This window comes from Euprymna scolopes, chromosome 8 (assembly GCF_053919585.1).
Source record: "Euprymna scolopes isolate OS-2025 chromosome 8, ASM5391958v1, whole genome shotgun sequence".
NCBI classification, from domain to species: Eukaryota; Metazoa; Mollusca; class Cephalopoda; order Sepiida; family Sepiolidae; genus Euprymna; species Euprymna scolopes.
This window is the reverse complement of record NC_136489.1, coordinates 51,680,554-51,708,383: the sequence shown is the minus strand read 5'-3', so window position 1 is coordinate 51,708,383 and position 27,830 is coordinate 51,680,554. Positions and strand designations below refer to the sequence as shown.

At 32.5% G+C, this 27,830-nt stretch overlaps 1 protein-coding gene across 13 annotated transcripts in view; it reads right to left on the bottom strand.

The window, feature by feature from the left end:
• LOC145283561 (FHF complex subunit HOOK interacting protein 2A-like) overlaps positions 1-27,830 on the bottom strand; it is a 143,717-nt gene that overhangs the window by 26,540 nt on the left and 89,347 nt on the right. For 7 of the 13 annotated variants that reach the window (XM_080132453.1, XM_080132448.1, XM_080132457.1 and 4 more), the window contains exons 9-15: positions 27,246-27,322; positions 25,216-25,325; positions 19,398-19,590; positions 15,987-16,506; positions 11,598-11,621; positions 4,200-4,290; positions 1,227-1,364 (exon numbers count right to left, since the gene is read on the bottom strand). In XM_080132453.1, coding sequence (XP_079988579.1) covers positions 1,227-1,364; positions 4,200-4,290; positions 11,598-11,621; positions 15,987-16,506; positions 19,398-19,590; positions 25,216-25,325; positions 27,246-27,322 — 1,153 coding nt within the window. The remainder of the gene's footprint in view (positions 1-1,226; positions 1,365-4,199; positions 4,291-11,597; positions 11,622-15,986; positions 16,507-19,397; positions 19,591-25,215; positions 25,326-27,245; positions 27,323-27,830) is intronic. The other 6 variants (XM_080132459.1, XM_080132450.1, XM_080132455.1 and 3 more) reach the window with 1 other exon arrangement.

Below are 27,830 nucleotides of genomic sequence, written 5' to 3'. Positions count from 1 at the left end.
AATTTCCCATAGCTTGTATTAATAATGAAATAATAAATATTTCATTTTAAACAGTCTAATTAAAATTTATAGGTCACATCTATAAGTTTTATTTTCTGTAATTTGACGCCCCCCCCCAAAAAAAAAACTGAAAGAAAAGAACACCACCTCACCACCACAACTATAGAAATTTGACCAGCTAAATCTGCCAACACTTGTGGTACACTTGTATTTCTTGCTATCATTATTTAAAATTCTTACATTCAATTGGATTTGGACTTTGCAAAATATTTAATTTCAATCAAGAAAGCAACCATATAATAGTAACATGATCGGCATGTGATTATAATCATCCTCAAAGTCAAGCTGGTGCAAAGAAGTCATGATTTTTATTCAAGACTAGTGAGAGGAGACTTGCTCAGTTGTAAAATGTTTAAATATATTTTAATTTGTGTAAATTTTGTATTTATTAATACAGAGCCAATTCGCTATTGAATATTATATTGTACCTTATATAACCGATTTCAAAAGTTTTTAAAAAATGACTTGGGTGCCATCAGCTAGAATCCAAATCAAAACATTTAGTGTTTCAGAAGAGTCTCCTATCATTTGAGCTACTAAGATTTAAAATTAAACCACTTCAGACTATGAATGAATTGCAAAAGTAATAGAAGCATGTCTGCAAGTTGAAATGCTTGCCAACATATTTGTATACTCATTATTCATCCATCCAAATGAAGATTTTACTTGTTATAAACCATCCTTGGTCTATGATTACTATTTCTTCTGAAGTTCAGTGTTATGTGACCATTAGTTAATATTTACACAGAAATACATTCGTTTTATTTATATATATCATAAAATTTTTTAAACTTGTGAACAGACAGCCATCTTGAATATTTGATATCCTGTGATTAGTTTGATAGAGTTATGTTCTCTTGCTTATTATAACTTAAATTTAACGCTGCCTAATAGAAACATTGAAATAATAGTTACGTACAAAGTATTTCCAAGAAAATTTGAAAATCTTAAAAAAGCAATTTTCGATTTCAATAAAACTTTAGATGTTAATTTTCTACACAATAACATTAGAAGCACATTTACTGTGGTTACCAAACACAAAAAAAATTGTACAGCCATACAATGGTTAATTAATTCTACGCTATTCTTTATTATTTTGAAGAACAAAACAAAAATGAGTTCCAGTTATTATTATAAGAAAAAAAGAAAAGAAATATTTTTCTTACCTGGTCTAACATCCGAGAGAGCTTAGCAAACAACATTTGTAGAAATGAGCCTTCATAAAAATCATGTTCAGATTCGGAACTCAGACTCATTTGTGATGGCCATTCCCAATTCTGACACATTTCTTCAATTGCATTGAACTAGAAAAGAAATTTAATAGAGTTTTACACACATCCATATATATATGTATGTATATACATACATACATATGTACAGTATACTGTCATTTGTTGGCGGTTTCTCATTTGCAGGTTAGGTTCTTAATCCTATCGCATCATATGCCAGGCTAGCAGCATATTATTGTCATTTATTATTGATGAATGCACAAACAATATTTATTTTTTCAATTATTATTGTAAGAGAGTACATTTTTTTTTTTTAATGCACACACTATATATACAGTGCATATTTTTTTGTGACCGTCTATTAAGGTTTTGAATTGAATATTATTACTGAATTGTCTGTACTGTATTGTTACCTGAATTGTGCATACTGTATTTATCAGTTTGCCTTTAAATTTGTTCCATTTTCTATCAATTCTAATACATATGTTGTATGAATAGAAAATGATTATATGGTACAGTAATACAGTATGGGTAACTATGGTATGTGGTGTTACTGTCCTCCTGTACTTCTGTTTCTTTTTGATTTGTTGCAGTACAAAATTAAAATGTATTTACATTATCATTACTGCATTATTAAAATACATAACTGCAAACAATATTACTCCATTATTACTGTATTAATGAGTAAGAAAGTGTTCGGGAAGCATTTAGTACCATATATAATCTCACATGTAGATGTTTTAAAACTGCATCCAATATTTGTTTTTTCCCCTATCAGAGAGGTTGTATATATATAGATATGTGTGTGCGTATATATATAGTGTTTTTGCTTTTAGAGGCAGCAACCTTTAAATTAAAATAAATCACAGAAAAATATTTTTAATATACAAATATGTGGTTTATTCCAAAGATTAACTTTTAGTGTTTATAATTTAAGTACAATTTTGGGCAAATGTTTCCCATATATGATATAATCTAGGAGGTTCAATTTTCATAACTGTGCACATTAAATTAGCCTAAATTTTAGCAATAATACATCAAATGTCTTTCAAGTGATCTATTGTGTCTGGTATATCAGCACAGATATAGGACTTTAGATATTCCCAAAGAAAATAATCTAATGTGGTTAAATCGTTTTAACAAGGTGGCCAGTTAACAGCTAATCTTTGTGAGATTATTCGTTCATTAAATGTTTCTCTCAGAAAATTGATCATATCGCATGCTGTGTGGCATGTGACTCCACCCTACTGAAACCACATGAATTGCTAAACCAAGCAGAACTCAAAATAACCAATAGTTGCCAAATCTTTAATTAAAGAAAAAAAGAGTTGTCCATTTAAAGTTCACCTGCTATAAAAAAAACCCAAAAAAACAAAAAGAATACACTATATGTTTTTTTTTCTTTGGTAAAATATGCTTTTTTAATTATATTTCTCTCCATTTTGTTTAGAAGATGACTAGTTAAATATGTGATGTTGGGTATTTTATGAAATTTATTTTTCCGACATTATATTGTCATGCATATTTCTTTCTAAGAAAAATTCTTTTTTTTTCTGAGAAGTATACATATGTAAATAGGCAATATTGACATAATAATTGTTTCTGTATAACGAAACAGATCTGTAAAAAATGTACTGAATATGCTGAGAAACTGTGTGGTAAGAAAAATAAATATTTGGAACTTGGAATGTAGCTATACTGTTATTCATATATATTTTAGTAAATGGGACGATTCCAATACCCCCCCCCCGATTCCGATACAATTACTGATTCTGTACAAAATTCCTGACTCCGATACAATTACGGATTGAGATTCTTTATAAATCTCTATATATTAAACAATAGAGTTGTTATTTTCCCCCGATTATTGTAAAAACACATGTTAATTGTGCCAATATTTTCATAAACACAAAAATACACTTGTGGGGGTGCTGATCTATAAATTTTAGTTTTACGGTTTAAAATCATTAAATATTTATTATTGCTACCAGCAGTGGACGATTTTTTTTTAAATACAAATAAAAACAATTAAAGGAATTGTTTTTGGCATCAAAAAATAGGCACAAATTTTTCCAATTCCTCCAAAAGTTCTGATTTTTCCGATTCCTGATTCCTATTAATTGTCCTAACACTAATATATATATATATATATATATATATATATATATATATATATAAGGAAAAGTTCAAATTAAAGAACTTGAACTAATGCAATATTTCAAGATTACATAACAGAATTGTAAATGTAGAAGTTAATTTGAAACAATTTATTTAAAACATCATCGGAACTATGAAACACTATTTTGTTCTGGTTTTTCAACAGACATAAATATCTGAACAATAGACACCATTTGTTATCTAAAGTATCCATTTTTCTTAAAAAATACAGCTTTTTTTATTGCAAAAAAATGTATGACAAATTGATTTGATATAGATCCCATTCTGAAATGATTGCATATTCATTTACTTATGTTTGTTGTCATTGTCAATGATAAAAACGTTGTGTCAGGTTCATTCATCTGGACTTTGTTTATTTTTTTAAACCACTTGCAAACATTTCCACTGGAAATTATTTGAATTGCAATTAATAAAGTTTATATGCTGAAATGGGAAATCATTTCAAAATTCAAAATGAAGGGGAAAATAAAATAAAAATTAGTCTTCTATGATTAAGATGCATGTCACTGAAAGTCTCAGAAAAAAAAAACTCATTAAACAAACAATACTTTACGAAATAATGTTTTGAAAAGATGTGACTAACTCCTAAATGATATTTTCTTGTTGTCATTAAACAACTCTAATGGCAGACACTATCAAGGGCAGATAATCAAACTTTAGTCTAAAAGCAACTCTTTCCTTTAGAATCAATAAGAAAAGAAATTTCATGTTTTTGTGATTACAATCACTTACTTGTTCATGCGCATCATGTAAGTACATGTTGTATCCACTGTTTGATGTTGGGGCAGCCGATTTGATATCTTCAGGAAGCAAACACAGGTAACTATAACAAGGGGAAAAATTAATTCTTCAGTGATGTGGAGACATTCATGAAATGATAACAGCAATATTATCAAACGGATTACAGACAATAACATCAAATAAAAATAACAGATGAGTATTATTAGATCCTAATGATTGGATGTAAGTAATAAATTAATCTATGATGGGAGGAAAGTGATAAGATAACATTTTGGGAAGAGGAATGATGATCAGTTCCATAATGCACAAAATTACATGCAAAAAAAAAAATAAATAAATAAATAAATAAAAAAAAAAAAAATAAATATGTATATATATATATATATATAAAGAAAATACATCCCATAAGCCATTCACACAATAGTTAAAATCAGTATGCTCAATTGAAACAGTTAAAATCAGCATGCCCAATTCAAATGACGATTAAAATCGGCACACTCAATTTAAATGATGATTAAATTTGGCACGTCCAATTCAAACGATGGTTAAAATCGGCACATCCAATTCAAACGATGGTTAAAATCGGCACATCCAATTCAAACGATGGTTAAAATCGGCACATCCAATTCAAACGATGGTTAAAATCGGCACATCCAATTCAAACGATGGTTAAAATCGGCACATCCAATTCAAACGATGGTTAAAATCGGCACATCCAATTCAAATCGGCACATCCAATTCAAACGACAATTAGAATTGCAACATCATTTGTTTGTAGCAGAGCTTATACAAAAAGTCAGGAGAACAGAAAATATAGGTGCTTGTTTATTCGCCTCGTAACCAGAAAAAAAACAAAAAAAAAAACAATCCTAATTTTTTTCCTTTTCTTTTTTTCATGCACTTTTATTGATTGTCATTTTATGTTTGCTTCATATCTAAACGTTGATCTCTGATTGTATTTATTTGTCATTAGCACTATCTGGCACAAGGCTGTTGTATCCAGGCATTCCCATTCGTAGGCGATGCCTTTTTTCTTCCCTGCAACCTTTTTCCTACAGAAAGAAACATTGCAAGCCTGTCTCTGCTCTATTATTATTTTCATAGCAAGTGCTCGTCTGGTTCTTCCTTGCCAAACTTTCACAAAAAACACTCAACTAGCTATAGCCACTATCAACATTTTTCCCCACCCTCTGTGCTTAAATCTAAACGCAGATTCCATGAACAAAGCTTCTTTCCTAGAACTATCCACATGTGGAACATTGTTACATTGGTATGCTTCCCAGCTGATTACAATATGCTAGCCTTCAAGTCAATAAGTTCTTGTTGAGCCATCCCCTTAAATAATCCAAATTCTACCTAATCTACACCATCAACAATTACTAAACTACCACCTTACATTCATTAACCCTTATTCTCGAGTGGCCTTCAGGCCTTGACTGACTAACTTGTAAGAAAAAAAAAATACATAACTCATTCTGGTCATTACAAACTGATGAGGACAAACAACCAAATCATGAAAATAATGCAAATAATAGCAGTTCATCTTGGAAGGTTGAGAAATACAAGAGTTGAAATATGTCTATAATAATAAACATGAGAAAACTAGCCAAATCTTGCAAATAACATTTCATCTCAGAAAAACCAAAAACAACTATGATCAAATATAGTTTAAAAGCTTCTTTGGCATGAGTCTAATAATATTCTTCATCATTCTGACAATCTATTCATCCCAGTAACTCTTACCGCAACTCATTTGTAAATAAAAAATAAGATGTTTCTTCAGTAATTTCATTTGTAAAAGAATTTAGAAATATACAATAGACAAAAATTGCTTTCAAAATTGGTAATCTTGCTGATGCTTTTAACTTTGTTTGTTGTATGGCATTCACCCTAGGCAGATTGAATTAGCTTCCTCTGAAGGAGGAAGTGTTAAGAGAATATTAAATTCACAAGTGGTTCTCAGTCACCTATAATGCTTTTAACAACTTTCGCTTTGATTAACTTGTGTGAACAAATAAATTTTTTACAAATCCATGAACTAATTGAAAGTTTAAAGAAGTCTATAACATACGATCATTTAACAAAAATTCTGTTATAATTAGGGCTATGATAACAGCATATTCTTTTTGTTTTGACTCTCGAATATATATCCCACACAGTTAGACACAGTTAATCAACCGAGAACCACATCATTGTATAAAAGCATATAAGATATCAACGGATACACACTCAAGAGTCAAAACAATGAAAAGAATATGCTGATCTCATAGCACTAGTTATAATCAAAGTTTATGGTAAAATGTTGAAGACGAAAACAAAGAATTATCAAAAAACATAAACCATGAAAACAGATTAAATAAATTTAATTTCTTATTCATCAATTTTTCATTGAAAAATTTGTTTTTATTTTACAGTTTTAAAAATGGGTCTCCTCATTTTCTTTGTTATTATAACATTTCAGACGTTTTAACCCAGGCCCTCATCAGGTGCTTCATGTTGACCTCCAATCTCTCTCGCAGAACTCAGAGCCACTAACTCATTGACTGTCAATAAAAAAAAAAAAAAAAATGACTCCTAAATATTTGGACTCAAAATCGGAAATGCTATGTCTGATCTTTTGTGTTAGTCACCAGTACACCTGATTAATAAAAACTGACTTATCTCACACTTGTCCCATCAACAACTCCTAGCTGACTATTTGGAAATTAACAACTGACCATGTATCTCCATGTTTTAAGAGTCCAAAAAGATCTCAACAGCCCTTTGAATTGTTTCTATACATTTGCTCTGCTAAAGAATTGTTTCCTCCCATTGTCAGAGATCTTGGCTTTGGGTGTGTGTATAGAGGAAGGGAGGGAGATAGTATCACAGGAAATCAAACAGTGTAAACTCATGGTTTCAGTAATTTAATTTTAATGAAAAATTTCTTTATGCTTCCCTGAGTTCAACACAAGCCACCTGAAGAAGGCTGAAAGGCAAAACAAGTGAAATGTCAGTCTAAAAATTGTAAATAAAAAAACAATTTGATATGATTTTTTAATCAAAAATTGTACAAATTCAAAAAGTGTGATTAACAATATTATGATGTCAGCAGAGATAAACAAGACAATACGTAAGGAGTGTTAAATGCAAGACATGGTTATGCATAATGTAATGCATGACGACAACAATATCGGTAACTTCTTCTCTGAGTATAGCAAGGATTTACACAATAGACATTCTGAACAATGTTTAACAATACCAAGTATCATTGATACTAAATTTACTCAAGATGCTTCATTCCCACTTTCTATGAATCTTGAGTAGTTTTAGTTCTTGGAGTAGTGTAATAATTCTTGCTCAGTTTTTCTTAGGTTTATTTCTAAATACAAATCACCCATTTTCTCTTTTTAGCATTTGTGTTCTGGTATTTCCAAAATATAAAACGATACTTTTTCACTAATTTACTTCTGAATGTTTAAAAGTTTATGTTTAAAATTACAAATTGAAATTGATACTGGAAAAAAACAACAACTTTATTTTTAATGAATGGAAATGATTTCACTTGAAAGTAAAATTTCGTTTTACAAAACTAATGAAAATGTGATAAATGGAAATGAAGGGGTTTTTTTTGCAAATAAAACAAACTTAAATTTTTATTGAGTTTTATTTTTTTCTTCAATTTTGTATACACACATATACACAGATGTGTGTGTGTGTGGGTGTGTGTAATGGCTATACCTAAAATATATGGGATTATAATAATATAATAAACTTCACTCTAGCTTTCCAAATATTAATGATTTTATAAAATATTTTCAAATTCACATATAAAAAGTATAATCATGCAAATAAAAAAACCTGCCTTGTTTTAAATGTGTAATTAAATATACATGTAAGTGACCTTATCTGTATGCATAGAACAGTCTCTACCAAACTTCTCAGTCAATTTTTGATATACAGACTTGAAATTTGATATACAAGGGGTTCAGACCTGTAGAACAAATTCTATTTTCTTTTTTTAGCTGGTAAAAATAGCTGCTAAGGGGTCAAAATTGAAAAATTGGAACTTGATAGGTACAAGTTGACTTTGTGCTCCTCTACACAAGTACAAATATACATTTGTATACTAAACTGCGTAAATCTTTAAAGTCTTTTAGGTCATATGTTACTGAATACTGCTGAAGAACTAAATGTTTTGATTTCAATTCTAGCTGATGGCAACCAAGTAATATTTTTTTGAAACTTTTGAAATCACTACTATATATTGGGTACAACATAATAATCAATAGAGAATTGGCTCAAGAATAATAAATACATTATCTGCATAAATTACAGGGTGGAACAATAAAATTGTCTCCCCTAAAGAAAACAACACTACAGCTTTAATATAAAACTTTTTTTGAAAAAAAATCAATTCAGATAACTTGATTATGTAATAGAACTGACATCTATTTAATGTAGCCGCCTTTAGCCTCAATCACCGCCTCGATACAGGTCTGCAACTGGGAGCATGTTTTTTTCCACAATCGCCGGCGGGAGCTCGACAGATACTCTGCGGATGGCGGCAATCAGGCTGGCTTTGGTGTTGTAGTAGGTCATGTTGATGTTCTTGACGTATAATCAAACAAAGTAGTCCAGCGGGTTCAGGTCGACGAGAAGGGGGGGGCACAATGAAAGAAGGGTGCAAAGTCGTAGCACTCCTTCTGAAGCCTAGTCTAGGTCTCTTTGAACTAGTGGGTCAGTGCAGAGTCCTCCTGCCACACCCAGGATCTGCCAGCAGCCACCTAATTGCACCAAAGGATCACCACTCTTCAGCACATCTAGATACACTTTGGTGTTGACTTTCAAGTCGACTTCAAAGATATGAGGTGCCCTCACTTGAAACCACACCAAAGACCATAACCGTGGCCAGAAATTTTATTTTCATCACCTTGGGCACATCCCTGTTATACGGATTTGCATTTTGAGGGTGCTGGCAATCGTCCTGTTCTCAAAACTTGGATCAGTATAGAGCATAAATTGTACAGTGGCACATCTTCGATCTCACTCGCTGAACATTGTGTCACTTTCAGACATGAAGACTTCTATTGCTCTTTGGATTTGTACACAACTGGCCAACTAGTAGATGGTCTGCAACAAAAAAAAATAAGAACTGTTTTTCATCAAATGGAAATGGAATCATGTCATCTTTTCTAAGGCTACAGTTTTATCATTTCACCCTGTAAAATATCATATTTAAGCCTATTTTATGACCAGGCAATGCCGGGTGACATGCTAGTATATATATAATTTTTTTTTTTTTTTTAAGTTAAAGAGAAGATGTTAAATGTTCAACTGACAATAGGAAAACAACTTTTATGGAGATGTTAAAATAGAGTTTAGGAAAATCATAGATAACAGTTATTGGTAGGTCAGTCTCATCAAAAGACAAAGTTGAATACACCTCCGACCTCTCTGGTTGCAAGAAGTAAAAAAAATATGTAAACACCATGAATTCCTCAATCATCAGAATTCACATCTGGCCTCTCTGATGAACTAAAAAAAAAAAAAAAAAAAAAAAAAAACCAAAAAAAAATGCTGAACACATTTTTTTCCCCAATCATCAACATCTGCGTACTGGCTTCACTAATAGACTAAAAAAAAATGTTGAACACAATTTATTGGCACCAACTTAGCTGCAAGAGTATCATATCTAATTTTTATGAATCTAGAAAGTATACTCTTCTCCACGTTATTTTTATTTTTTTTTTTTTTAATTTTTTTTTTAGATTAGTTGTTAGAAGAAAGGTTTAAAAGTTAAATCCATCCTAATATTTCAACTCATAGTTTGGGAGGGTAAACATAAAACCTTACTTCATGCAAAAGTATATAGTCCAAATGACTCAGTAACTCTAACATTTGAAAACAAATTCTCACGGCCATGATCCATACCTATAATAGTAAGATGTCCCATGCATTCCTAGAATTTATTAGCAACATTTATTATTTGAATTATTTAGACCATTGTTCTTTAGTGTTATTTTCACAATGTTGTCGAACTCTGGAATTTGCATGGATTTTGAATAGAAACCTTAATTTCATCCACAGAGGAAGCATGCTCTTGGTCTATTAGCCATGACCAGGTAGAAGTCTCAAGTGATTTGCAATTGTATTCTTAGTATTGCCCACAGATTCCATAGTTTAACAAAATACACCGAAAGATGGTCAGAGATTACATCAACTAAAATGCTGTGCCAATAACACTTGAGATGAGAACAATAGTCCAAATAATCCAAATTATGAATCTTAATTTCAAAATTCAGAAACTTGATTAGCAAGAGTTTGAAATCTTTATTAGGCAAACAATTGTGTTACGAAGATGAGGGCATGATTATAGAGGATTCAAAAAGCAATATTACCAAAGGTTCAGAAAAGAATATTATGAGGCAAGTACTAACGCATAGTTAAGCATGGAAACATGGTTATCTATATTACAGGCTGCCCCTCCCCCCAACCAAAAAAAGAAGCATGACATCCATTGAATTATTAATGAAATTCATAAACCTTTCTGCAATCCAAATAAACTTTAATCTATGCATGATTTGTCCATCAAATTTCAGTCATGAACGTCCAAGTCTGTTTTATTGCTGTTTGATGACAAAACTGGATACAAAACTGTCAATAACCAACACAATCCTCTCTTGGTACTCTCCTGATTTTGAGCTTATGCAGTTCAGGAATTGTCTGAAGATTGTTTAGAGAGACATTACCTTTGAAATAAACATTGGTGGGGGTGGTTAAGATTAGGTGAATGTGAAGCCCATCCAGGAAGACACATTATAATCTTCTACATTCTTTCTATTTGTGAAGCAATCACCAAAATATCCCAGCATATCATTGAACGCAGATAAAACAAAGACTGTTGAACATCTGTAACTGAAACTTGGTGGACAAGTCAGACATAGACTGAAGTTTATTTGTACGAAATATGGTTGGATTGTAGAAAGAATTTTAAATCAACCTTTTCATAGGGGGGAGTCACCCTGTAATAAGTGACAACAGCAATACTATTGAAAGTTCAAAAGACAATATCACAAGAATCGACAAAGTATTAGAGTTTGTTAATAGGTCAATAAGTGAAGAAAAGGTCAAATAAAGTAATCAATTTCTGCAACAGAAATGAATCTCATGCAAAAATCAAACAAAAAAAAAACTGAGAGAAAGGAGGGAAAATAAACATGTAAATAAATCCCACAATGCCACATCTAATTTACATATAACTAAAACTTTTTTTTTTTCATTGATAATAAGTCGCTATTTATACATAATTTCAACCAAATGCAACAGAAACAATCTTTTTTTTCTTTAGGAAGTCGATTTAGTGTTTAGTATTAGTGATTAAGAAGTAACGCAGAGTTGATTTCTCACCGACATTCCGCTTGGTATCGTTTACTGGAAGGTTTCATAAAAAATGCAAGACAGAACTGGAATTACGATATTTTGTCGCATACAAAAACTTTAATGTTTTCGATCATACATTATCTCTATAATATGCTGTTTTTATGTATGCTATCACCTTCCATACACATTTAAAAATACAAGTTTCTGAATTTTTGAGTATTGATAATTTATATTGATAATGTTTCAGTTGATGTAACCTCTGACTTTGTTCAGGTATATTTTGTCAATAGTCCCAATCTTTCTGTTGAACTTGAAAATCTGCGCAGAATTTTTAATGGAACTCTTTATTTAATTAACAGGGGTAGTAGACTCTCATTCTATCAGCCATGACTTGGTAGAAGTTCTAAGTAATTCACAATTGTATTTTGAGTGTCACCTGCACTGAGGATTGAACCATCAACCTCCAGAAGAGTTACTTTACAACTGAATTTTACCAAGTACTTTATCTACTATACCACGGATAATTGCAAATTACTTAGGATGTCTACTAAGTCATGGCTAATGAAACGCGAACATGCTACCCCTGTGGATTAAATGAAAGGCTCCATTCAGAGTTCTATGCAGATTCCAGAGTTCAACAAGATACACCTGAGGAAGGTTAGAGGTGACGTTGATGAAAACATTGTGAGAATAACATTCAGGATGAAACCAGTAGTTTGAAGACTCCAACTATTACAAAATAAGATCATTTGATTAACATAATTATGATTACTCATTAATCTGATGTCGCTAAGGCAAGACATTCCAACTTTACATAGTTTAAAGCAAATTGTTCCAAAAATCAAATTATGTTGATTAAAACATTATAATTTTAAATACATTTCAAAACACTTGCTGACAAATATTTTTACGGTAAGAAGAACGAGAATATTTCTTTTTTGTTTTAGAAAGAATTACATTGCTACAACTTTACGAAAATAAATAAAAGAAATATTTACTTTATTTATTTAAATATAATTGACAATTATTTTTACAGAAGAAAGAAAATGTCATTTTTTTTTCTTCAATATTATTTACCCTCAGATAAATTCATTATTTCAAAAGGAATATTAATTATTAACAGTAAATTATACAGATTAATGGAAAAAAGCACTTTGAAATTGTCATTGGCTTCTGCTACTGTATATGTGCGTGTGTTAATATACCATATCACCAAAGTTAAGCTATGATGAGCCTGGTTACTAGCAAATGAGTGACCATTTGGGAAGACTAGGTGCTGTATGTACCATGCCAAATCGTAGAAATTTCCAGGTTGATATCTGAGGGCGTGTTTAATTCACTGAGGATTGGTTGGTTGGTTGTTTTTGTTTTATGGCATATCAACCTTTTTCAGGTTATTTAATGCCGAATCTAGTTATTTTGAGGAACGATTTTTAATGGAGTATATTTTTTTTTTTAGGTCAGATTCTATTTAACCCATAGTTGGGACCCTAACAGGTACTACCACTCCGGATCAGAGTCGACCTGGGAGCAATGGCAATTAAAGGATGGCTCCACACTCCCTAAGGCCTGCAAGGTGGGGCCTCACCATCGGATATAGTTTTAGGTCATATCCAGGACCAATTCACTGGGGAAGATGCACCCCTGAATAAATTTGCCTGGCGGGTAGGCAACAAGGCAGTACTCCACGTAATGGTGTACCAGCAACCTGCTGCAAGATGCCTTCCTGAATGTTCATGTCAAGCACAGGTTTGCCACATCGAATAATGACAGAAGTGTGTGCGACACAAAGTTGTGCCTCATGGATCACCTAAAACACTTTATAGCTGGGATTGGCTCAATCTTAATGAGCAAAATGTATACTTGTATCAGAGTTCTGCCAACAATATGTATTATTCCAAAAGAATCAGGTAGTTTCTGTGTGAGAGCTTAAGGCAAAAAAGAGCATACATAAAGGTTAAAAGAAAAAAATCCAACACAAACTTATCATTAATTTAGGCAACCTAATCAAGTTTGTAGCTGACTAAATCTGCTGCAAACCTAACTAACTTGCCTCATATGAGGATTAAATTTAAGAGATTGGGCCAAGTTTGTGATGGATTCTTTCTTTTAACTCTTATATATCTATATATACATATATATCTATACTATAATATTTTTTAAAAATAAATATTAATCATTTTTATACCTAGTCTTTCATGCTTACACAATCGTCAGTGTAGGAAATGATAATTACTACTGGTTGGGAGATTCTAACCCAGTCAGAAAGTAACTCTTTACTTTGTAGGCGAGCATTGTACTTTAAGGCCATCCACAATTAACACAAGAATTGAGGGAAATTAAATGTCAAATAAGCAGGCATATATAGTAAACAGAGTATTCAATGACAAGAAGTCAAAATGTTGCATATAAAATGATTAGCAATCGTTTAGACAAGCAGTGATGCTGATAGTTGGCTTTCACATAATGAGTAATTGCAACTGACAAGTTTTGAACTCTCTAATTCCGGGAAATCTAATCAAATCCAAACCGAAATTTAGAAACAATTATGTCTTCTTTATGGAAATCACTTTGATGTCATCAAATAATTATTTTATAATGTTAACGTATTATCTTTGAATCATGGGAGTAAAATCAGTTAATTCTATCCGAAAGTTTCACGTTCCATATGAAACATCAAAAAAGATGCACCATTTAATGTGATGTATACTCAAGAATGACAAGTGCAATTTTAGTGAATCTCTGAGAAATTTAATGCAGTCCTAACTATATTTTCTTACAATTTTCTTTTTTAATTAATCAGCCCAGACAACTAATAATATGAAATATTTTTAAATAATCACCTAAAAGTAAAAATCAGTGAAAGGGGAATAACTCATTTTAGATTGAAGAATATAATAGAAGTTGTCTACTTAAGTTTAAAAATGTGCAAACAAAAATTAAAAACTAAAATAACTTCAATGCATTCCAACCATTGTCGGGTAGGTACTTAATAAAACATATGTTCTGATTTGAGTAATCAGGTTATATAACCCCCCACCCCCGGGAAGATTACTGATATTGTTTGCCTTCCAGGGTCAAGATTGATAATGAGGTCTTGAGATTTTTCTCTAGACCTCATTAGGTTGTGGAAGGAGAACATTGAGCATAATATTTTCATGTAAAATATATTTCATTATATTAAACTCTGAATCCACTTTCCTTAAAAGTTGTTTCTGATTAACTTCAGAAAGAGCACAAAAGGTATGAAGCCCATATCACCCAGACTTCACAAAGTTCCAAACTGCAACTGAAATCTAACTTCAAATCCATCAATATCACATGATTAAACCAACTAATCAGAATTCTACCCTTGGTCAGTAAATGAATCTGGGACCAAACCATATCAATTATACCTAAGTAATCTCATGTATCAAACCATTGATCTACAATTAATTTCAAAAGCATAGTACTGCTAAGTGATATGTAACAATCACAGTATGGAGTACTACTGGCACATCTAGAGAAGTGCCATGCAGAGCATTTCTTCTAGTGATGACAGAGTACAAAAATCAATGTCTCAATCTTGTGGGTAAAGATCTCTTTCCAACCCCTTTCTCACAGAAGATATGCTGTTAGTCTTTCTCTGCTCTATTGTTATTTCTATGGAACTGCTCGACTGAGCTCCAATCTTTGGCTTCTTTTGTAAAACATTCACAGCAAGAATGCCTTTCTACCACAATTGAAATGAACTTTTCTTTCTTCCTTCATGTAAATCAACCAGAATTTTCATAAACAGATTTATTTTTCAATATGGAAATCATTACCATAGGATTGCTTTCCTGTGGACTACAAGATGGTCATGTTCAAACCCACTGTCAATAAATAGTTGTCCTAAACTGTTCTCATCAGTAATTAAATTTTATTTATTCATCATTTCCTATCCTCTCATAATATTCTTCACCATTCAACTGGCAATCCATCTTATTAACCATTATCCTTGAATGACATTTGACCTTTATAAGTGGTGACTCATTAGTAAATAAAATTATTTTAAAATACAATCTAAACAAGTTTACTAAAACTATTGTTTTTAAATATATTACATTTATTAAAAATATTTTTATAATATATTACACCATTTTACTAAAAATATTTAAAAGATATATTACACTTATTAAAAATATTTTAAAAAAAAAACCATTTTACTAAAAATATTGTTTATAATATCATATTTTACTAAAAATATTTTTTTAATATATTGCACCATTTTATTAAAAATATTTGTCAATATATATTACAATTATTAAAAATATTTTTTTAAAATATATTATCTCATTTTACTAAAAAACATTTTAAAAATATTTGTAAATGTCAATTGTAATTTTTTTTTTTTTTTTTTTTTTTTTTTTACAAAATCCCCAAATTATTACTTACCTGTTAAATATAGTGCTCACTTCCGAGCGGTAATATTCTGTGTTGGATGGTGAGGATGAAGATTCAGAATGAGTAGAATCAGGAACAGGTTCTCCACTTTCATCTTGTTCTGTGGATTTTGGTGTCCGCTTTACATCCACGTCACCATCCTCTGCAATCGAACTGCTTGTTTCTGAACCGAAACCTTTTTTGTCTTCTTCTGCGTTTTCCCCTTCCTTTTCCTCCTTCACTGTTCCAACCACTTTTGCATCTGTGTCAGAATCAAAATTTGAAGGAACTTCTTTAGTGGACTGGGTTGGAGGAACTGCTGATGCTGATAATGCTGGTCCCGATGATGATGATGATGATGATGAGTCTGTTGTTAATGCAGGCTGAGGAGGAGAAATTGCAGGGTCATCTTTTTGTGGAATTGAGCCATTTGCATCTTTAGGCTGCCCTTCAATACTAATATTTTCAGGAGGCACCATGAGTTCCTTTGGTTTTGAATCGCTGGATTCACTTAACGATTCAGTTTCCGTATCTGAAAGATGAAAGGAAGATAGTGTCATGCCTTTTTAGAATGGTCAACATGTGAGGCTATGAACGCCCTCTCCCACCCCCACAGAGTTAGGAAGTGACTCATGAAAAAAACAAAAAAAAAACAAGTGAAGCATGCATGGTCCCCTATGAGTGCACAGTGAACGAGGCATAAAAAAAGACTAAGTTCAGCATTGCCCCTCACATTTAGCCCCCAAAATCCCCAAGGGGTGTCAAATCCTAGTGAAAATGAACAAATAGTGCAGTTTTAAGCCTTAACATATATAAATATGAGTTCTGCACCATGCAATAAAAGAAATGACTAAGTCCATCATTTGCAACCCCTTCCCCCATTTAGCCCCAAAAGTCCCCAAAGCCTTTACATATTTAAATTTGAGTTCAGCACCATGCAAAACTGCTAAATAGACATACACAGAAAATTTGGGACAAATATGGTAAAATAGTCCCAAAAATGGAGTTTTATTAGTCCTAAAAGAGCCCCTGAGGCACACCCAAGAATTATCGCAAAGTATAGACAAACAAAATTATATAGAAATCAGTTAGTTACAACTTTTCAGAAAAGTTTATAAAAATCCAAAGCATCAATTTTTTTAAGCACAAAAGTGCCAATTTTAGTCATTTTAACCTGAAAGGTACCTCTAGGGGAGGCAACCGAAGTTTTCCCAGAAAATCCATCTGTAACTTTTTTACTCATATCATGTTTAATGGTTGTGCAAAATTTTTAAAAATTCCAATGCGTAGTTATTGAGAAAAGTGCGGACAGATGAACGAACAAGGGTGAATTTACAGGTCCACCCTCCTTTAGTCGGGGGACCAAAAAAAAGAAAAGTTGTTGGCAGTAACGATGAGTGTCTGCTATGATTGATCTAGAGGGTGGGCAGAGATAGAAGCTCAATTGAGCAGCTGCCATGAAAATAAAGATAGAGCAGAGATAGACCTGCTATATTTCGTCTGTAAGAAAGAGGAAGTAAGGTGGAGAAGAGGGCTTCACCCATTAAATTTCGAACCCAGTTTTGGAAATCTGTCAAGGCAGAAAACAGTACTCTTATTCCATGCAAATTCCTGAGTTTGACAAGAGACACTTTAAAGTCAAAGGTTATTTCGGCCGAAATGTGAGAATAATATAGAGTTTTATTACATTTGAAAACAATCTTAGTGGAACCTTACAAATTTGTAAATTTCATAATTAGAATCAAATTACATAATTTTAAATATTTCTTCAACTACAACACCCCTACTCCCAAAAATACAACATTCTTTTCTTTTTTTTTTTTTTTTTTTTTACATAGGCATCGCCACTTATCAAGGCCGAGAGGCCACTCAAGGATAAGGGTTAAATAGTGTACAGTAGTCAAAAGGACAATATAGTAATTGATAGTTATGGAAATTCAGTAAATTTGCTAACTTAAGTGGAACGACTCATCAGAAACTTGTTTAAGTTGGACTTGAAGACAACCATATTGTAGTCAGCTGGAAAGCAGGAAAACGGAAGACAATTCCACAGGCGTGCAGTTCTAAGAAAGAAGCTTTGTTCATGGAATCTACGTTTAGGTTTAGGCACAGATAAAGAGTGGGGGGAATTATTGATAGGGTTTTCAGCTCGACGAGTGTTTCTTATAAAAATTTGGCGAGGGGGGACCATAGACTCAAGCTCAGCCAAACATTTTCCATGAAAATAACGATACATCAGAGACAAACTTGCAACATCTCTTCTGTGAGATAGAGGTTGCAGGGAAGAGAAAAGGACATCATCTATGAGGCTACAAAGTCTATTTTGAACTCTATCAAGGCAGGACAGGTTCTTTTTAGCAACTCCTGCCCAGATGTGGCAACAGTACTTCATCCTTGGATGTACCTGGCTCTTATATAGATAGAGAACTGCATCAGCAATGAGATATCTACTGGATTGATAGAAGGATCCCACCATTTTTCCAGAGGCCTTGGCAACAGATTTGATGTACGTATTCCATTTAAGATCAGGAGTAAAGGTCAAGCCCAGAACCTTGTCAAAACTTGAGGCCTCCCCAAGGCGAGAGCCATTCATTTTAATTGATGCCAGATGGGGATCAGAATGTTGATGATGTAAAGATAGAAGCTTGGTTTTAGATGCATTAAAAGTAACCAGCCACTCCTTTCCCCATTGTACAACGTGATCAAGATCAGAGGAGAGAGAATCGGAGAGAACTTGGTCGTTTACTGTCTTAGATGTGCTACCGTAGATGGTAGTGTCATCAGCAAAAATGTCTATGAATGATATAAGGATGTGATTTGGAAGATCATTAATGTAGATTAGGAAAAGAGTTGGCCCTAGGATGGACCCCTGAGGGACTCCAGCATTAATACTGTGAGCTTCTGATTTTTGCCCATCAACTACTACTCTTATGAACCTATCAGAAAGAAATGATTTAATAATTGAGAAGACATTTCCAGCTATACCAGCTGGAGATCTTGTGAAGTAAACCTTTATGCCATACCCTATCAAAGGCCTTTGATATGTCAAGAGCAAATTTCCCTAGAAAAGTTGCCTCTGTTAAGAGATTCGCTAATCCTATGAGATATAACTGTAAGCACATCTGCTGTAGATCTAGCAGAACGGAAACCATATTGTGTGTCACTAAGGTTATTTTTGCTGAGATGGTTGATTACTTCTGTATTTAACACAGATTCTAGCAACTTACTCATGATGCACAGGAGATTTATTGGCCTGTACTGAGAGGGGGATGAGCGATCACCTGAATTCTTAAATACAGGGCATACTGATGAGTTTTTCCAGAGTGATGGGAAGCAATTCTCCTTAAGACAACGTTTAACCAGTTTTGTAAGTCTGGGCGCTAGTTCAGATTTGCCACATTTCAGCTGGAAGAGAATCCTTACCGACTGATCCTGGAGGAGCGAAAGTGTTGGTTGTCAGTAAAGAAGGACATTTAGCCAGTGGACTCATATGGCACGTCACTCCCGGCCGAATGTGTTTACCATGTTCCAAGTTGCGCAACACAAGATTGTAGACGATAAAACTATCGTTTTTCTGGATTAATGTATCAAATAGTTTCAGTGAAATTAAGCTGACCTGAAAATAAAAAAAATATGTGAAATAAGTTTTAAAAAAAAAAGCACAAAAAGATTTATTAGCTAAAGTTGATTGCTTTATTTTACAACAAATCAACTGTCATTTTGCCACTTTTCTATACAATTAATCTGCTAATTAATTTGGAGAAAGGCAGAGATTTTCTAAATAGTCTGTAAACAATAATTTCAGTGGTTATCCAGCGCAGGTGAAAATAATATTTCTAACTAAAAATTATCAGCCAATTTACACCAAACCTAAAGAAAAATTATCAAATAAGATTTTAATTTGAAAAATAAAAATCAGTTTTCATATTTTACCAATCATTATTCATTATTACTCGATTAAATGACCGACTTATCTCCCCTTGTTTTACAGAGTGCGTATGACGGCTAAATGTCACAAAAAAAGAGTGGACCACTTTCCTATTCATTATCTCCTTTGTGACTGAAAATATATCATGTTGGGTCTACATGTGTAACGTTATACTACACAGATATTTCCATTCTTATCAATAGCGGATTGGCAAAATATGAAAAATTTTTCTTGTTACTTTATTTGGAATTGCAATTTTTACCTGTGCCCCTAGCTGTATGAGCACCATAATTTTTATTTCACCCATAAATTGAATTATGACAGCGACTACCACTTCTGGATAAAAGTGGACCAGGGAAAAATGGCTACTATGGTTTTGATGTTGTGAAGAATCAGTGAATAATAGAGTTAGGGATGAACTTACACTTTTATTTTCAATTTTCTTCTTTTGTGCTAGCTGCAGATGGGCATACTAACAGATGCCAGCCATTCACTTGCCATCTCATACATTGTTTGTATGCTCTTGCACTTGGTTAACTGGGTATATTTGCCAGGTAGGTTTTGAAATTATTTTTAATGAGTCCAGTTGCTCTTACAATTACTGGAAAGATCTTTCTAGGATTCCAGTTTCTTTTCATGTTGTATATGAAACCTTATTATTTCATTATCTTTTACCTTTCATCTCTGTTTAATCCAGCATCATTGAAGAAACTACTTTCTCCTTGTCCCATATCACTATGTCAGGTTTAATAATTGTTTTCTAAGTATGTAGCTGTAGGAATTGCATAGTCATAATGGATGGTGGATTATCTGATTTATGTGTGCATGAAGCGGGTGAGGGGTGGTCTCTCTCTCTTTTTTTTTTTTTTTTCAAACTTACAATCAAGTCATTTTCTCCTAAATTCTGGAAAGGGACATAAAAAACAATAATACAAAAAACATCGCATCATTGAGAAGAGAGGGGGATAAAAAGAGAGTGAACGCAAGCAAGACAGTTAGCCTCTCTATACCTCATTTATGCCAACAGAAAAATTTAGTAAGTCATCCATTTATTTTGTTAAATCACTTAATTACTCTTAATATCAACAAAATTATTGCATAGATACAGGGAAAAATAGGCCAAAAAAAATACAAATGACTAACACAACACAATTTATTGTGAAGTGTTAAAAATAGTTATACAAATTAGGCATTCAAATAAAAGATTTTGGATTGTTCATCTGTAGTATAACGTAGGCTCCTTCAGTCTTGGACAGACTATGGATACCCACGAAGGGTTGCTTGCACGTGAAATTTTTGTGGCAGAAGGTGTGCAATCTCCAACCACATCTCTCCTGAGACAACATTGTTAAATTTTTATTTTATCTTTATTTTTTTTTTTATTACATTTTTACCTCAAACAAGGCAAATTGCCACTTTGGTGTAGGGGGCTACTATCAGAGGCTACAACTACTGGGGTACTATGTAGGGATTTGGGCAGCAAGATGTTGGTTCATGTTACACTTGAACTTCTGCATGTCAGTACGATTGAGGAAGCAAGGACCTGGAATGGAATTCCAGAGTAGTGGTTATGAGGAAGAAACTACTGGAGTAGAAAGATCTTTTACATCTAGGGATCTCTACTGTGTGGGGGTGGGATTTAGCTGTCTGTCGGGTTTGTCGAGGGTGTCTACGTCGTGGGGGCACAAGTGTCTGCAGTTCGCCAGAGCATTCACTATTAAAATACTTGTAGAACAGGCAGAGGGATGCAACATTCTGTCGATGGGACAGAGGCTGAAGCTTACATGCCAGTTCAGGGCCTATCAGATTGGCAACTCTTTTGAACCTTGTCTAGGAGCGAGAGACTAGTAGCAGATGCACCAGCCCAAATGTGAAAACAATACTCCATACATGGGCGAATGGTGGCCTTATAGAGGTACAGGATACTTTCAGATGTTAGTTTTCTAGCACAGTAGAGAGAGCCTACCTTCTTCGCAGCGGCCCTGGCAATGCTTTCAATGTAACTGTTCCAACTCATGTTTCCTATGAACGTTAGGCCAAGGAGTTTGAAAGATTTACTCTCAGATAAAGAGTCACTGGCCATTGCTATTGGTGGCAGAGAAGGTTTCTTGTAATTATTGAAGGAAACCAGTTTAGTCTTGGCAGCATTGAATGTGACCATCCATTTTTGTCCCCATTGCACTACAGATTGGAGGTCATCCTCTAGTGTTTTTGCCATTTCTTTAGATATGTGTTCATTTTTTTTTCCTGTCGTGTCTGTTATAGTGTGGTGTCATCAGCATATATACCCATCTTAGAGGCAATTTTGTTGGGGAGGTCATTTATGAATATTAGGAACAATAGAGGTCCAAGGATAGACCCTTGAGGCACTCCCGCATTTATATCATATTGTTTAGATGTACGACCGTCAAGGACAACCTGGATTTTTCTTTTATCTAAGAAGGATTTAATTATGTTAAGTATTCTACCAGTGATACCGTATGATCTAATTTTCTTGAGGAGACCCTCATGCCATACCCTGTCAAAAACCTTAGATATATCTAGAGCTACCACTCTACCCTCCTCCGCTTTGTCCAGTGAATGGTATATACATTCAGAGATCACAGTGAGGATGTCTGCTTTGGAACGGGCTCGTCTAAATCCATATTGTTGGTCAGTCAGAAGTTTAGCATCTGTAAGGTGATGGACTAGAGCATGGTTAATTATGGTCTCAAATACTTTGGCGAAAAGTGGGAGGAGGCTAATGGGGCAATAATTTGTTGGGTCAGTTCTTTCACCAGAATTCTTGAATACTGGTACCACAGAAGCAGTTTTTCAACAGCCCGGAAAGCAAGATTCATTAAGGCATTTGTTGTAAAGTTTGGAGAGAACTGGAGCTACTTCAGCTGAGTACTTTTTTAATAGCATAGCTAGGATGAGATCTGGTCCACATGCTTTTGAAGTGTCAAGGTTTTTTATGATAGCATGCACCTGAGCAGGAGTGATTTTCAGATCGTCTAGCGTGGTGTCTCTCCACAAAGGAAAATCAGGTAGGGGGTGATTGGTGGGGTCCAGTGTGGAGTTTGGGGCAAACCGACTGGCAAGCATGTCAGCCATCTCGGTTTCTGAGCAAACAACCTCGTGATTATTGGTTAGTGGGGGAATTGTTGCTCGCCTATTATTGTCGTAGATTTTCCAGAAGTCTCGAGTTCCTAACTTTTATGCTTCGATGCGTTTTTTAGTGGTTTCAGTAAATTTTCTCTTAGCTGTCACTATTTCTTTCTTAACGTTACTTCTAGCTTCTATATACTTCTGTCTGTTTGAACTGAACTTATGTCGGTTAAATCTGCGGTATGCATGCTGCCTTTGAGTAATGGCAGTTGTGCAAGTAGAAGTAAACCATTGGGGAGAGTGGGGCTTGCTATAAAATTTCCGCATAGGAACATGTGCTTCAATTGCTGTTTTGAATCATTCAGTGGTCTCATTTGCGCACTGTTCAGCAGGAAGAGAAAAAACATTTCCCCATGGGGCATCTCTGATAAGATCTTTGATGGCTTCCCAGTCAGCCTTTTTATAATATCTCGTTGTTTTGGAAACAAATTCCGAGATAAGCGGAAAGCACTTACAGCGCCTAGAATTCCCAAATGGTCACCCATCCGGTACTAACCAGGCTCAATGTTGCTTAACTTATCCGTAGTATATATATATATATATACACACACACACACAGTATTATAAAAAGTTATGCTGTATTATAACCGGTTTTGATGTCAATATAAAAGTGATAAATGAAAAAAGTTTTTTATTCATTTACATATATAATGTGCATATTGCAGATTAAGTAAATAGAATAACTGACTTCTTTTTATTCTAAAAAAAAATTGGTATCTTTCGTGAACTTTCTTATATTAAATAACAAAAATATAGGAAAATCTCTATGATATAAATACACATGATGAAACAAAAATATCAGATTCCAAAATTTAAGTAAATTGATCAAGTAGTTTTATTTTTATAAAAATAATAAAATTTTATGAGTAACTGGCCACCTTTGAAACACTGTTCCATTGGCATGCTTCCCGGTTGAATACAACAGGGTAACTTTCAAATCCAATGTAAACAAGTTCCTGTTAAGCCATCCTCATAAATAATCAAATTCTACCCAATTTACACCCTAAGTGATTATTACACCATCACCTTACATTCATTAACCCTTATCCTTGAGTGATCTTTGGGCCTTGATAAGTGAATTCCAAGTAAAAAAAAAAAAATTAAAGAACAAAAAGAAACAGAAAAGAGCTGCCTTGGCCACCATTTTTAAAACAATCTAAATAAAACAAAGGGAGTTAATGATTCCAACTTATGTAGATTTATGCTGTAATGCTTACAAATTTCCATTAATTGCTTAAAAATGATTTTCTTTATAAAAATAAAACTACTTGATCAATTTAAGTGATTTTTGGAATATATTTTTGTTTTTCACATGCATGTACATCATATAAATATTTTTTTAGTTTTTAACATGGAGGAATTCAAAGATTTCTAGTGTTTCCATGAAACTGCAAGTATTGACGGATGATCGAACTTATGTAGAATGTTATTGAAATATAAAATATTCCATAGGCTAAGAATATTAGAAAATAAATATTTAAAACAATAACAGATGTAGAATTTACCAATAAGTCAAATATTTAAAGTTACAATAATAAATAACTTGGAATTTAGTTCACCAAAACAATAAGACTGAGCTGTTTACGTAAAGTGATTAACAAAGGAAATATGATATATTTACATAAACACTCATAGAAGTCAATCAGTAAATTGAATTAAGTTTGAACCACTGAAGATATTAACTCAGAACAAATTTGTCTCTTGCAGTCCAGAAGCATGAAAGGATGCGTTTATAGCAAGATGTAGAAATCTTAAAATTGTAAAACTGCGAAAGAAGCACAGAACTGTAAAATATAAAATTAAACTACAAAATTTTTTTTATATATAAAGTGCTATACAACACCAAAAAGTCGTCTGAAATAAGATTTTTATTATAATTTAATAGAGTAAAATTGTAAAACTCCAAAAGAAGCACAGAACTGTAAAATATGAAATTAAACTACAAAATTATTTTTTATATATAAAGTTCTATACAACACCAAAAAGTCGTCTGAAATAAGATTTTTTATTATAATTTAATACAGTTGTGGCATAGATAATGATGTAATTTCATTATACAGATAGCAGCATTATAATGACAGATTATCTCCATTATAACAACTGATTATCAATGCACAATACTTTTGATCATGAAAATTACAGGATTTTAAAAACTTCTCTCACCTCTTCCGATAAATGGTTACAGTGTTGGATTAACCGATTTCGGATTTTGCAAGAACTTTCGGCATTCTTTTCATACTGTTTCTCTTCACCCAACATAAAATGTGCAAATTCTGAAATTTATAAACAAAACCAAAAAAAAAAAAAAAATAGGAAAAAGGTTTGAAGTTAAACAAAAAAAAAATGGTGCAAGTCTATAAATGGGCCACAACAAATCTTTTATACAATAAAAATCTGAAAAAAATCTTTATAATGTACGTACTTGTCACTGCATGAAAATGTCATATTCCAAAAATCACGTAAATCGATCAAGTAGTTTTTTTTATTTAAGAAAATCAAATATTATCGGACTATTCATCGAAAAAAAAAGCCACGCACCATGTTGTTTGAGAGATAACGCAACTAATGACCCCTGGCGGCAATATGGGTCAACAAAGGCAGTACACGCAGACCATCAAATATTTTATCAATCAAGTACTTTTATTTATTTATTTATTTTTTTTAAGAAAATCAATTTTTACGATTTCTAGGGACAATAAATAAATAAGTAAATTGACTTCTTCTAATAAAGAGAAGGTGTCTTTGGGTTTGTATTACTGTACACATAGATTTGAAAAAGTTGTCAAAAAACAAATAAATGTTATCAAAGGCAAGATAAGTTACTTTTCTACTAAACTGAATAATTTTTTTGTGTTTTTATTCAATGTAATATGTTTATTCAGTTCGAAATACATACAGTATTTACCGATGTATTGGAAAATTTAAAATGACGCCGGCTTCTCTGTTGAACACGGTATGTTTGGGAAAATGAGTTAAAAATAAAAAAAATATACAAAATACTGTTAAAACTCCACAGAATATGTGTCAGCCTATGTCACGGTAACATATTGAGCGACTTTCTAACAGTATTTTGTCTACTTTTTTATTTTATTTATAACCCCTTTTCCCAAACTTACCGTATGAAAGAGAGTCGGGCGCCATTTTAAGTTTTCCAATACATCGGTAAACACTATGTTTTTCGAGCTGAATAAACATGTTACATTAAATAAAAACGCTAGAAAATTATCCAGTTAGGTAGAAAAGTAACTTATCTTGCCTTTGATAACATTTATTTATTATATATTTGTTTTTTTACAACTTTTTCGAAACTATGTGTACAGTAATACAAACCCAAAAAGGGGTTTCGACATTCAAAAAAATTTTTAAAAATAGTTGATGGTCTGCTCTCCGCATTATCTTTATCAAAAGACACTCTTTATTAAAAGAAGTCAATTTATTTATTTATTATCCCTAAAAATCGTAAAATTTGATTTTCTTAAAAAAAAAAAAAAAAAAAAAAAAAGTACTAGATTAATAAAATATTCAATGGTCTGCATGTACTGCCCTTGTTGACCCATATTTCCGCCAGGGGTCGTTAGTTGCGTTATCTCTCAAACAACATTGCGCGTGGCTTTTTCTTCGATGAATCATCCAATAATATTTGATTTTCTTAAATAAAAAAAAAAACTACTTGATTGATTTACGTGATTTTTGGAATATGACATTTTCATGCAGTGACAAGTACGTACATTATAAAAAATTTTTTCAGATTTTTATTGTATAAAAGATTTGTTGTGGCCCATAACACGGTAAATAAGTACTAAAAAATCTATGTGGTTTGAAATTCATTAGAGCATGAAGTTAACCATACACAAAAAAGGCACATGTGCATAAGTGGATTTCTAAAAAGGTCAAATGAGTGCTTTTTAAGTAAAAACACTAGTACATACTTATGTGTCATGTCGAAATTAGTAAAAGTTATGTAAAATAATATGTCATACAAAATGCCAAATGACAAACCAACTAATCGCAATAAAAAGAAACTTTCTTGTTATTTTAAGAAACTAAAACTAAATTTTATTTTTACTTTCTCTACTTAATTATTTAAAAAAATTTTTGGAATTTTTATTAATTTTAACCTGACATGTAAGTACATAATAATGTGTTTTCTTAAGATTTGATTTTTTTGAGATTGATTTAAAAAAAGAACAAACCTGAGAGTAAAATGCTAGACACAGTCTTCAAGCAACGTCTGAGGTAAGCGGTACACGTTACCACTCCGGCTTCACTCCTGAGGATTTAAAACAATTAAAATTAACTTAAAATAAAATGGTTACAAAAATAAAATATTTTATTCAAACTTCAGCACTTCTGAAACAAATGATACCTACGTAATTGTCAGGTCTCAAGTAGTAACAGGTCTATAAATTATGAAAACTGATGTAAAAAAATAATTAATGTAAAAAAATTTGTAAAGGAAATCAAAATCACTATATTACACTTACTAAAAAAAAAAAGAGAAAGAAGTTGATAGGGGAGATAATTAAGTTCTGTTGCTTATGTCACTTGATGAACATAATTCAAAATGTTGGACAAAATTTATTCTCCATGTAGACTTTATCAAAAAGTTTTTCATTAATAATTATTTTTTTTTACCTCATCATTTTCTGTAATTTTTGGATATGTTACTATTTGTGTCATGGCAATTATGTAGGTACCGTTTGTTTTATTTGAAATTCAATATTCTTTTGTTTGTATAGTATAGAAGGACCCACACGAGTATATGTTAGACACAGTTA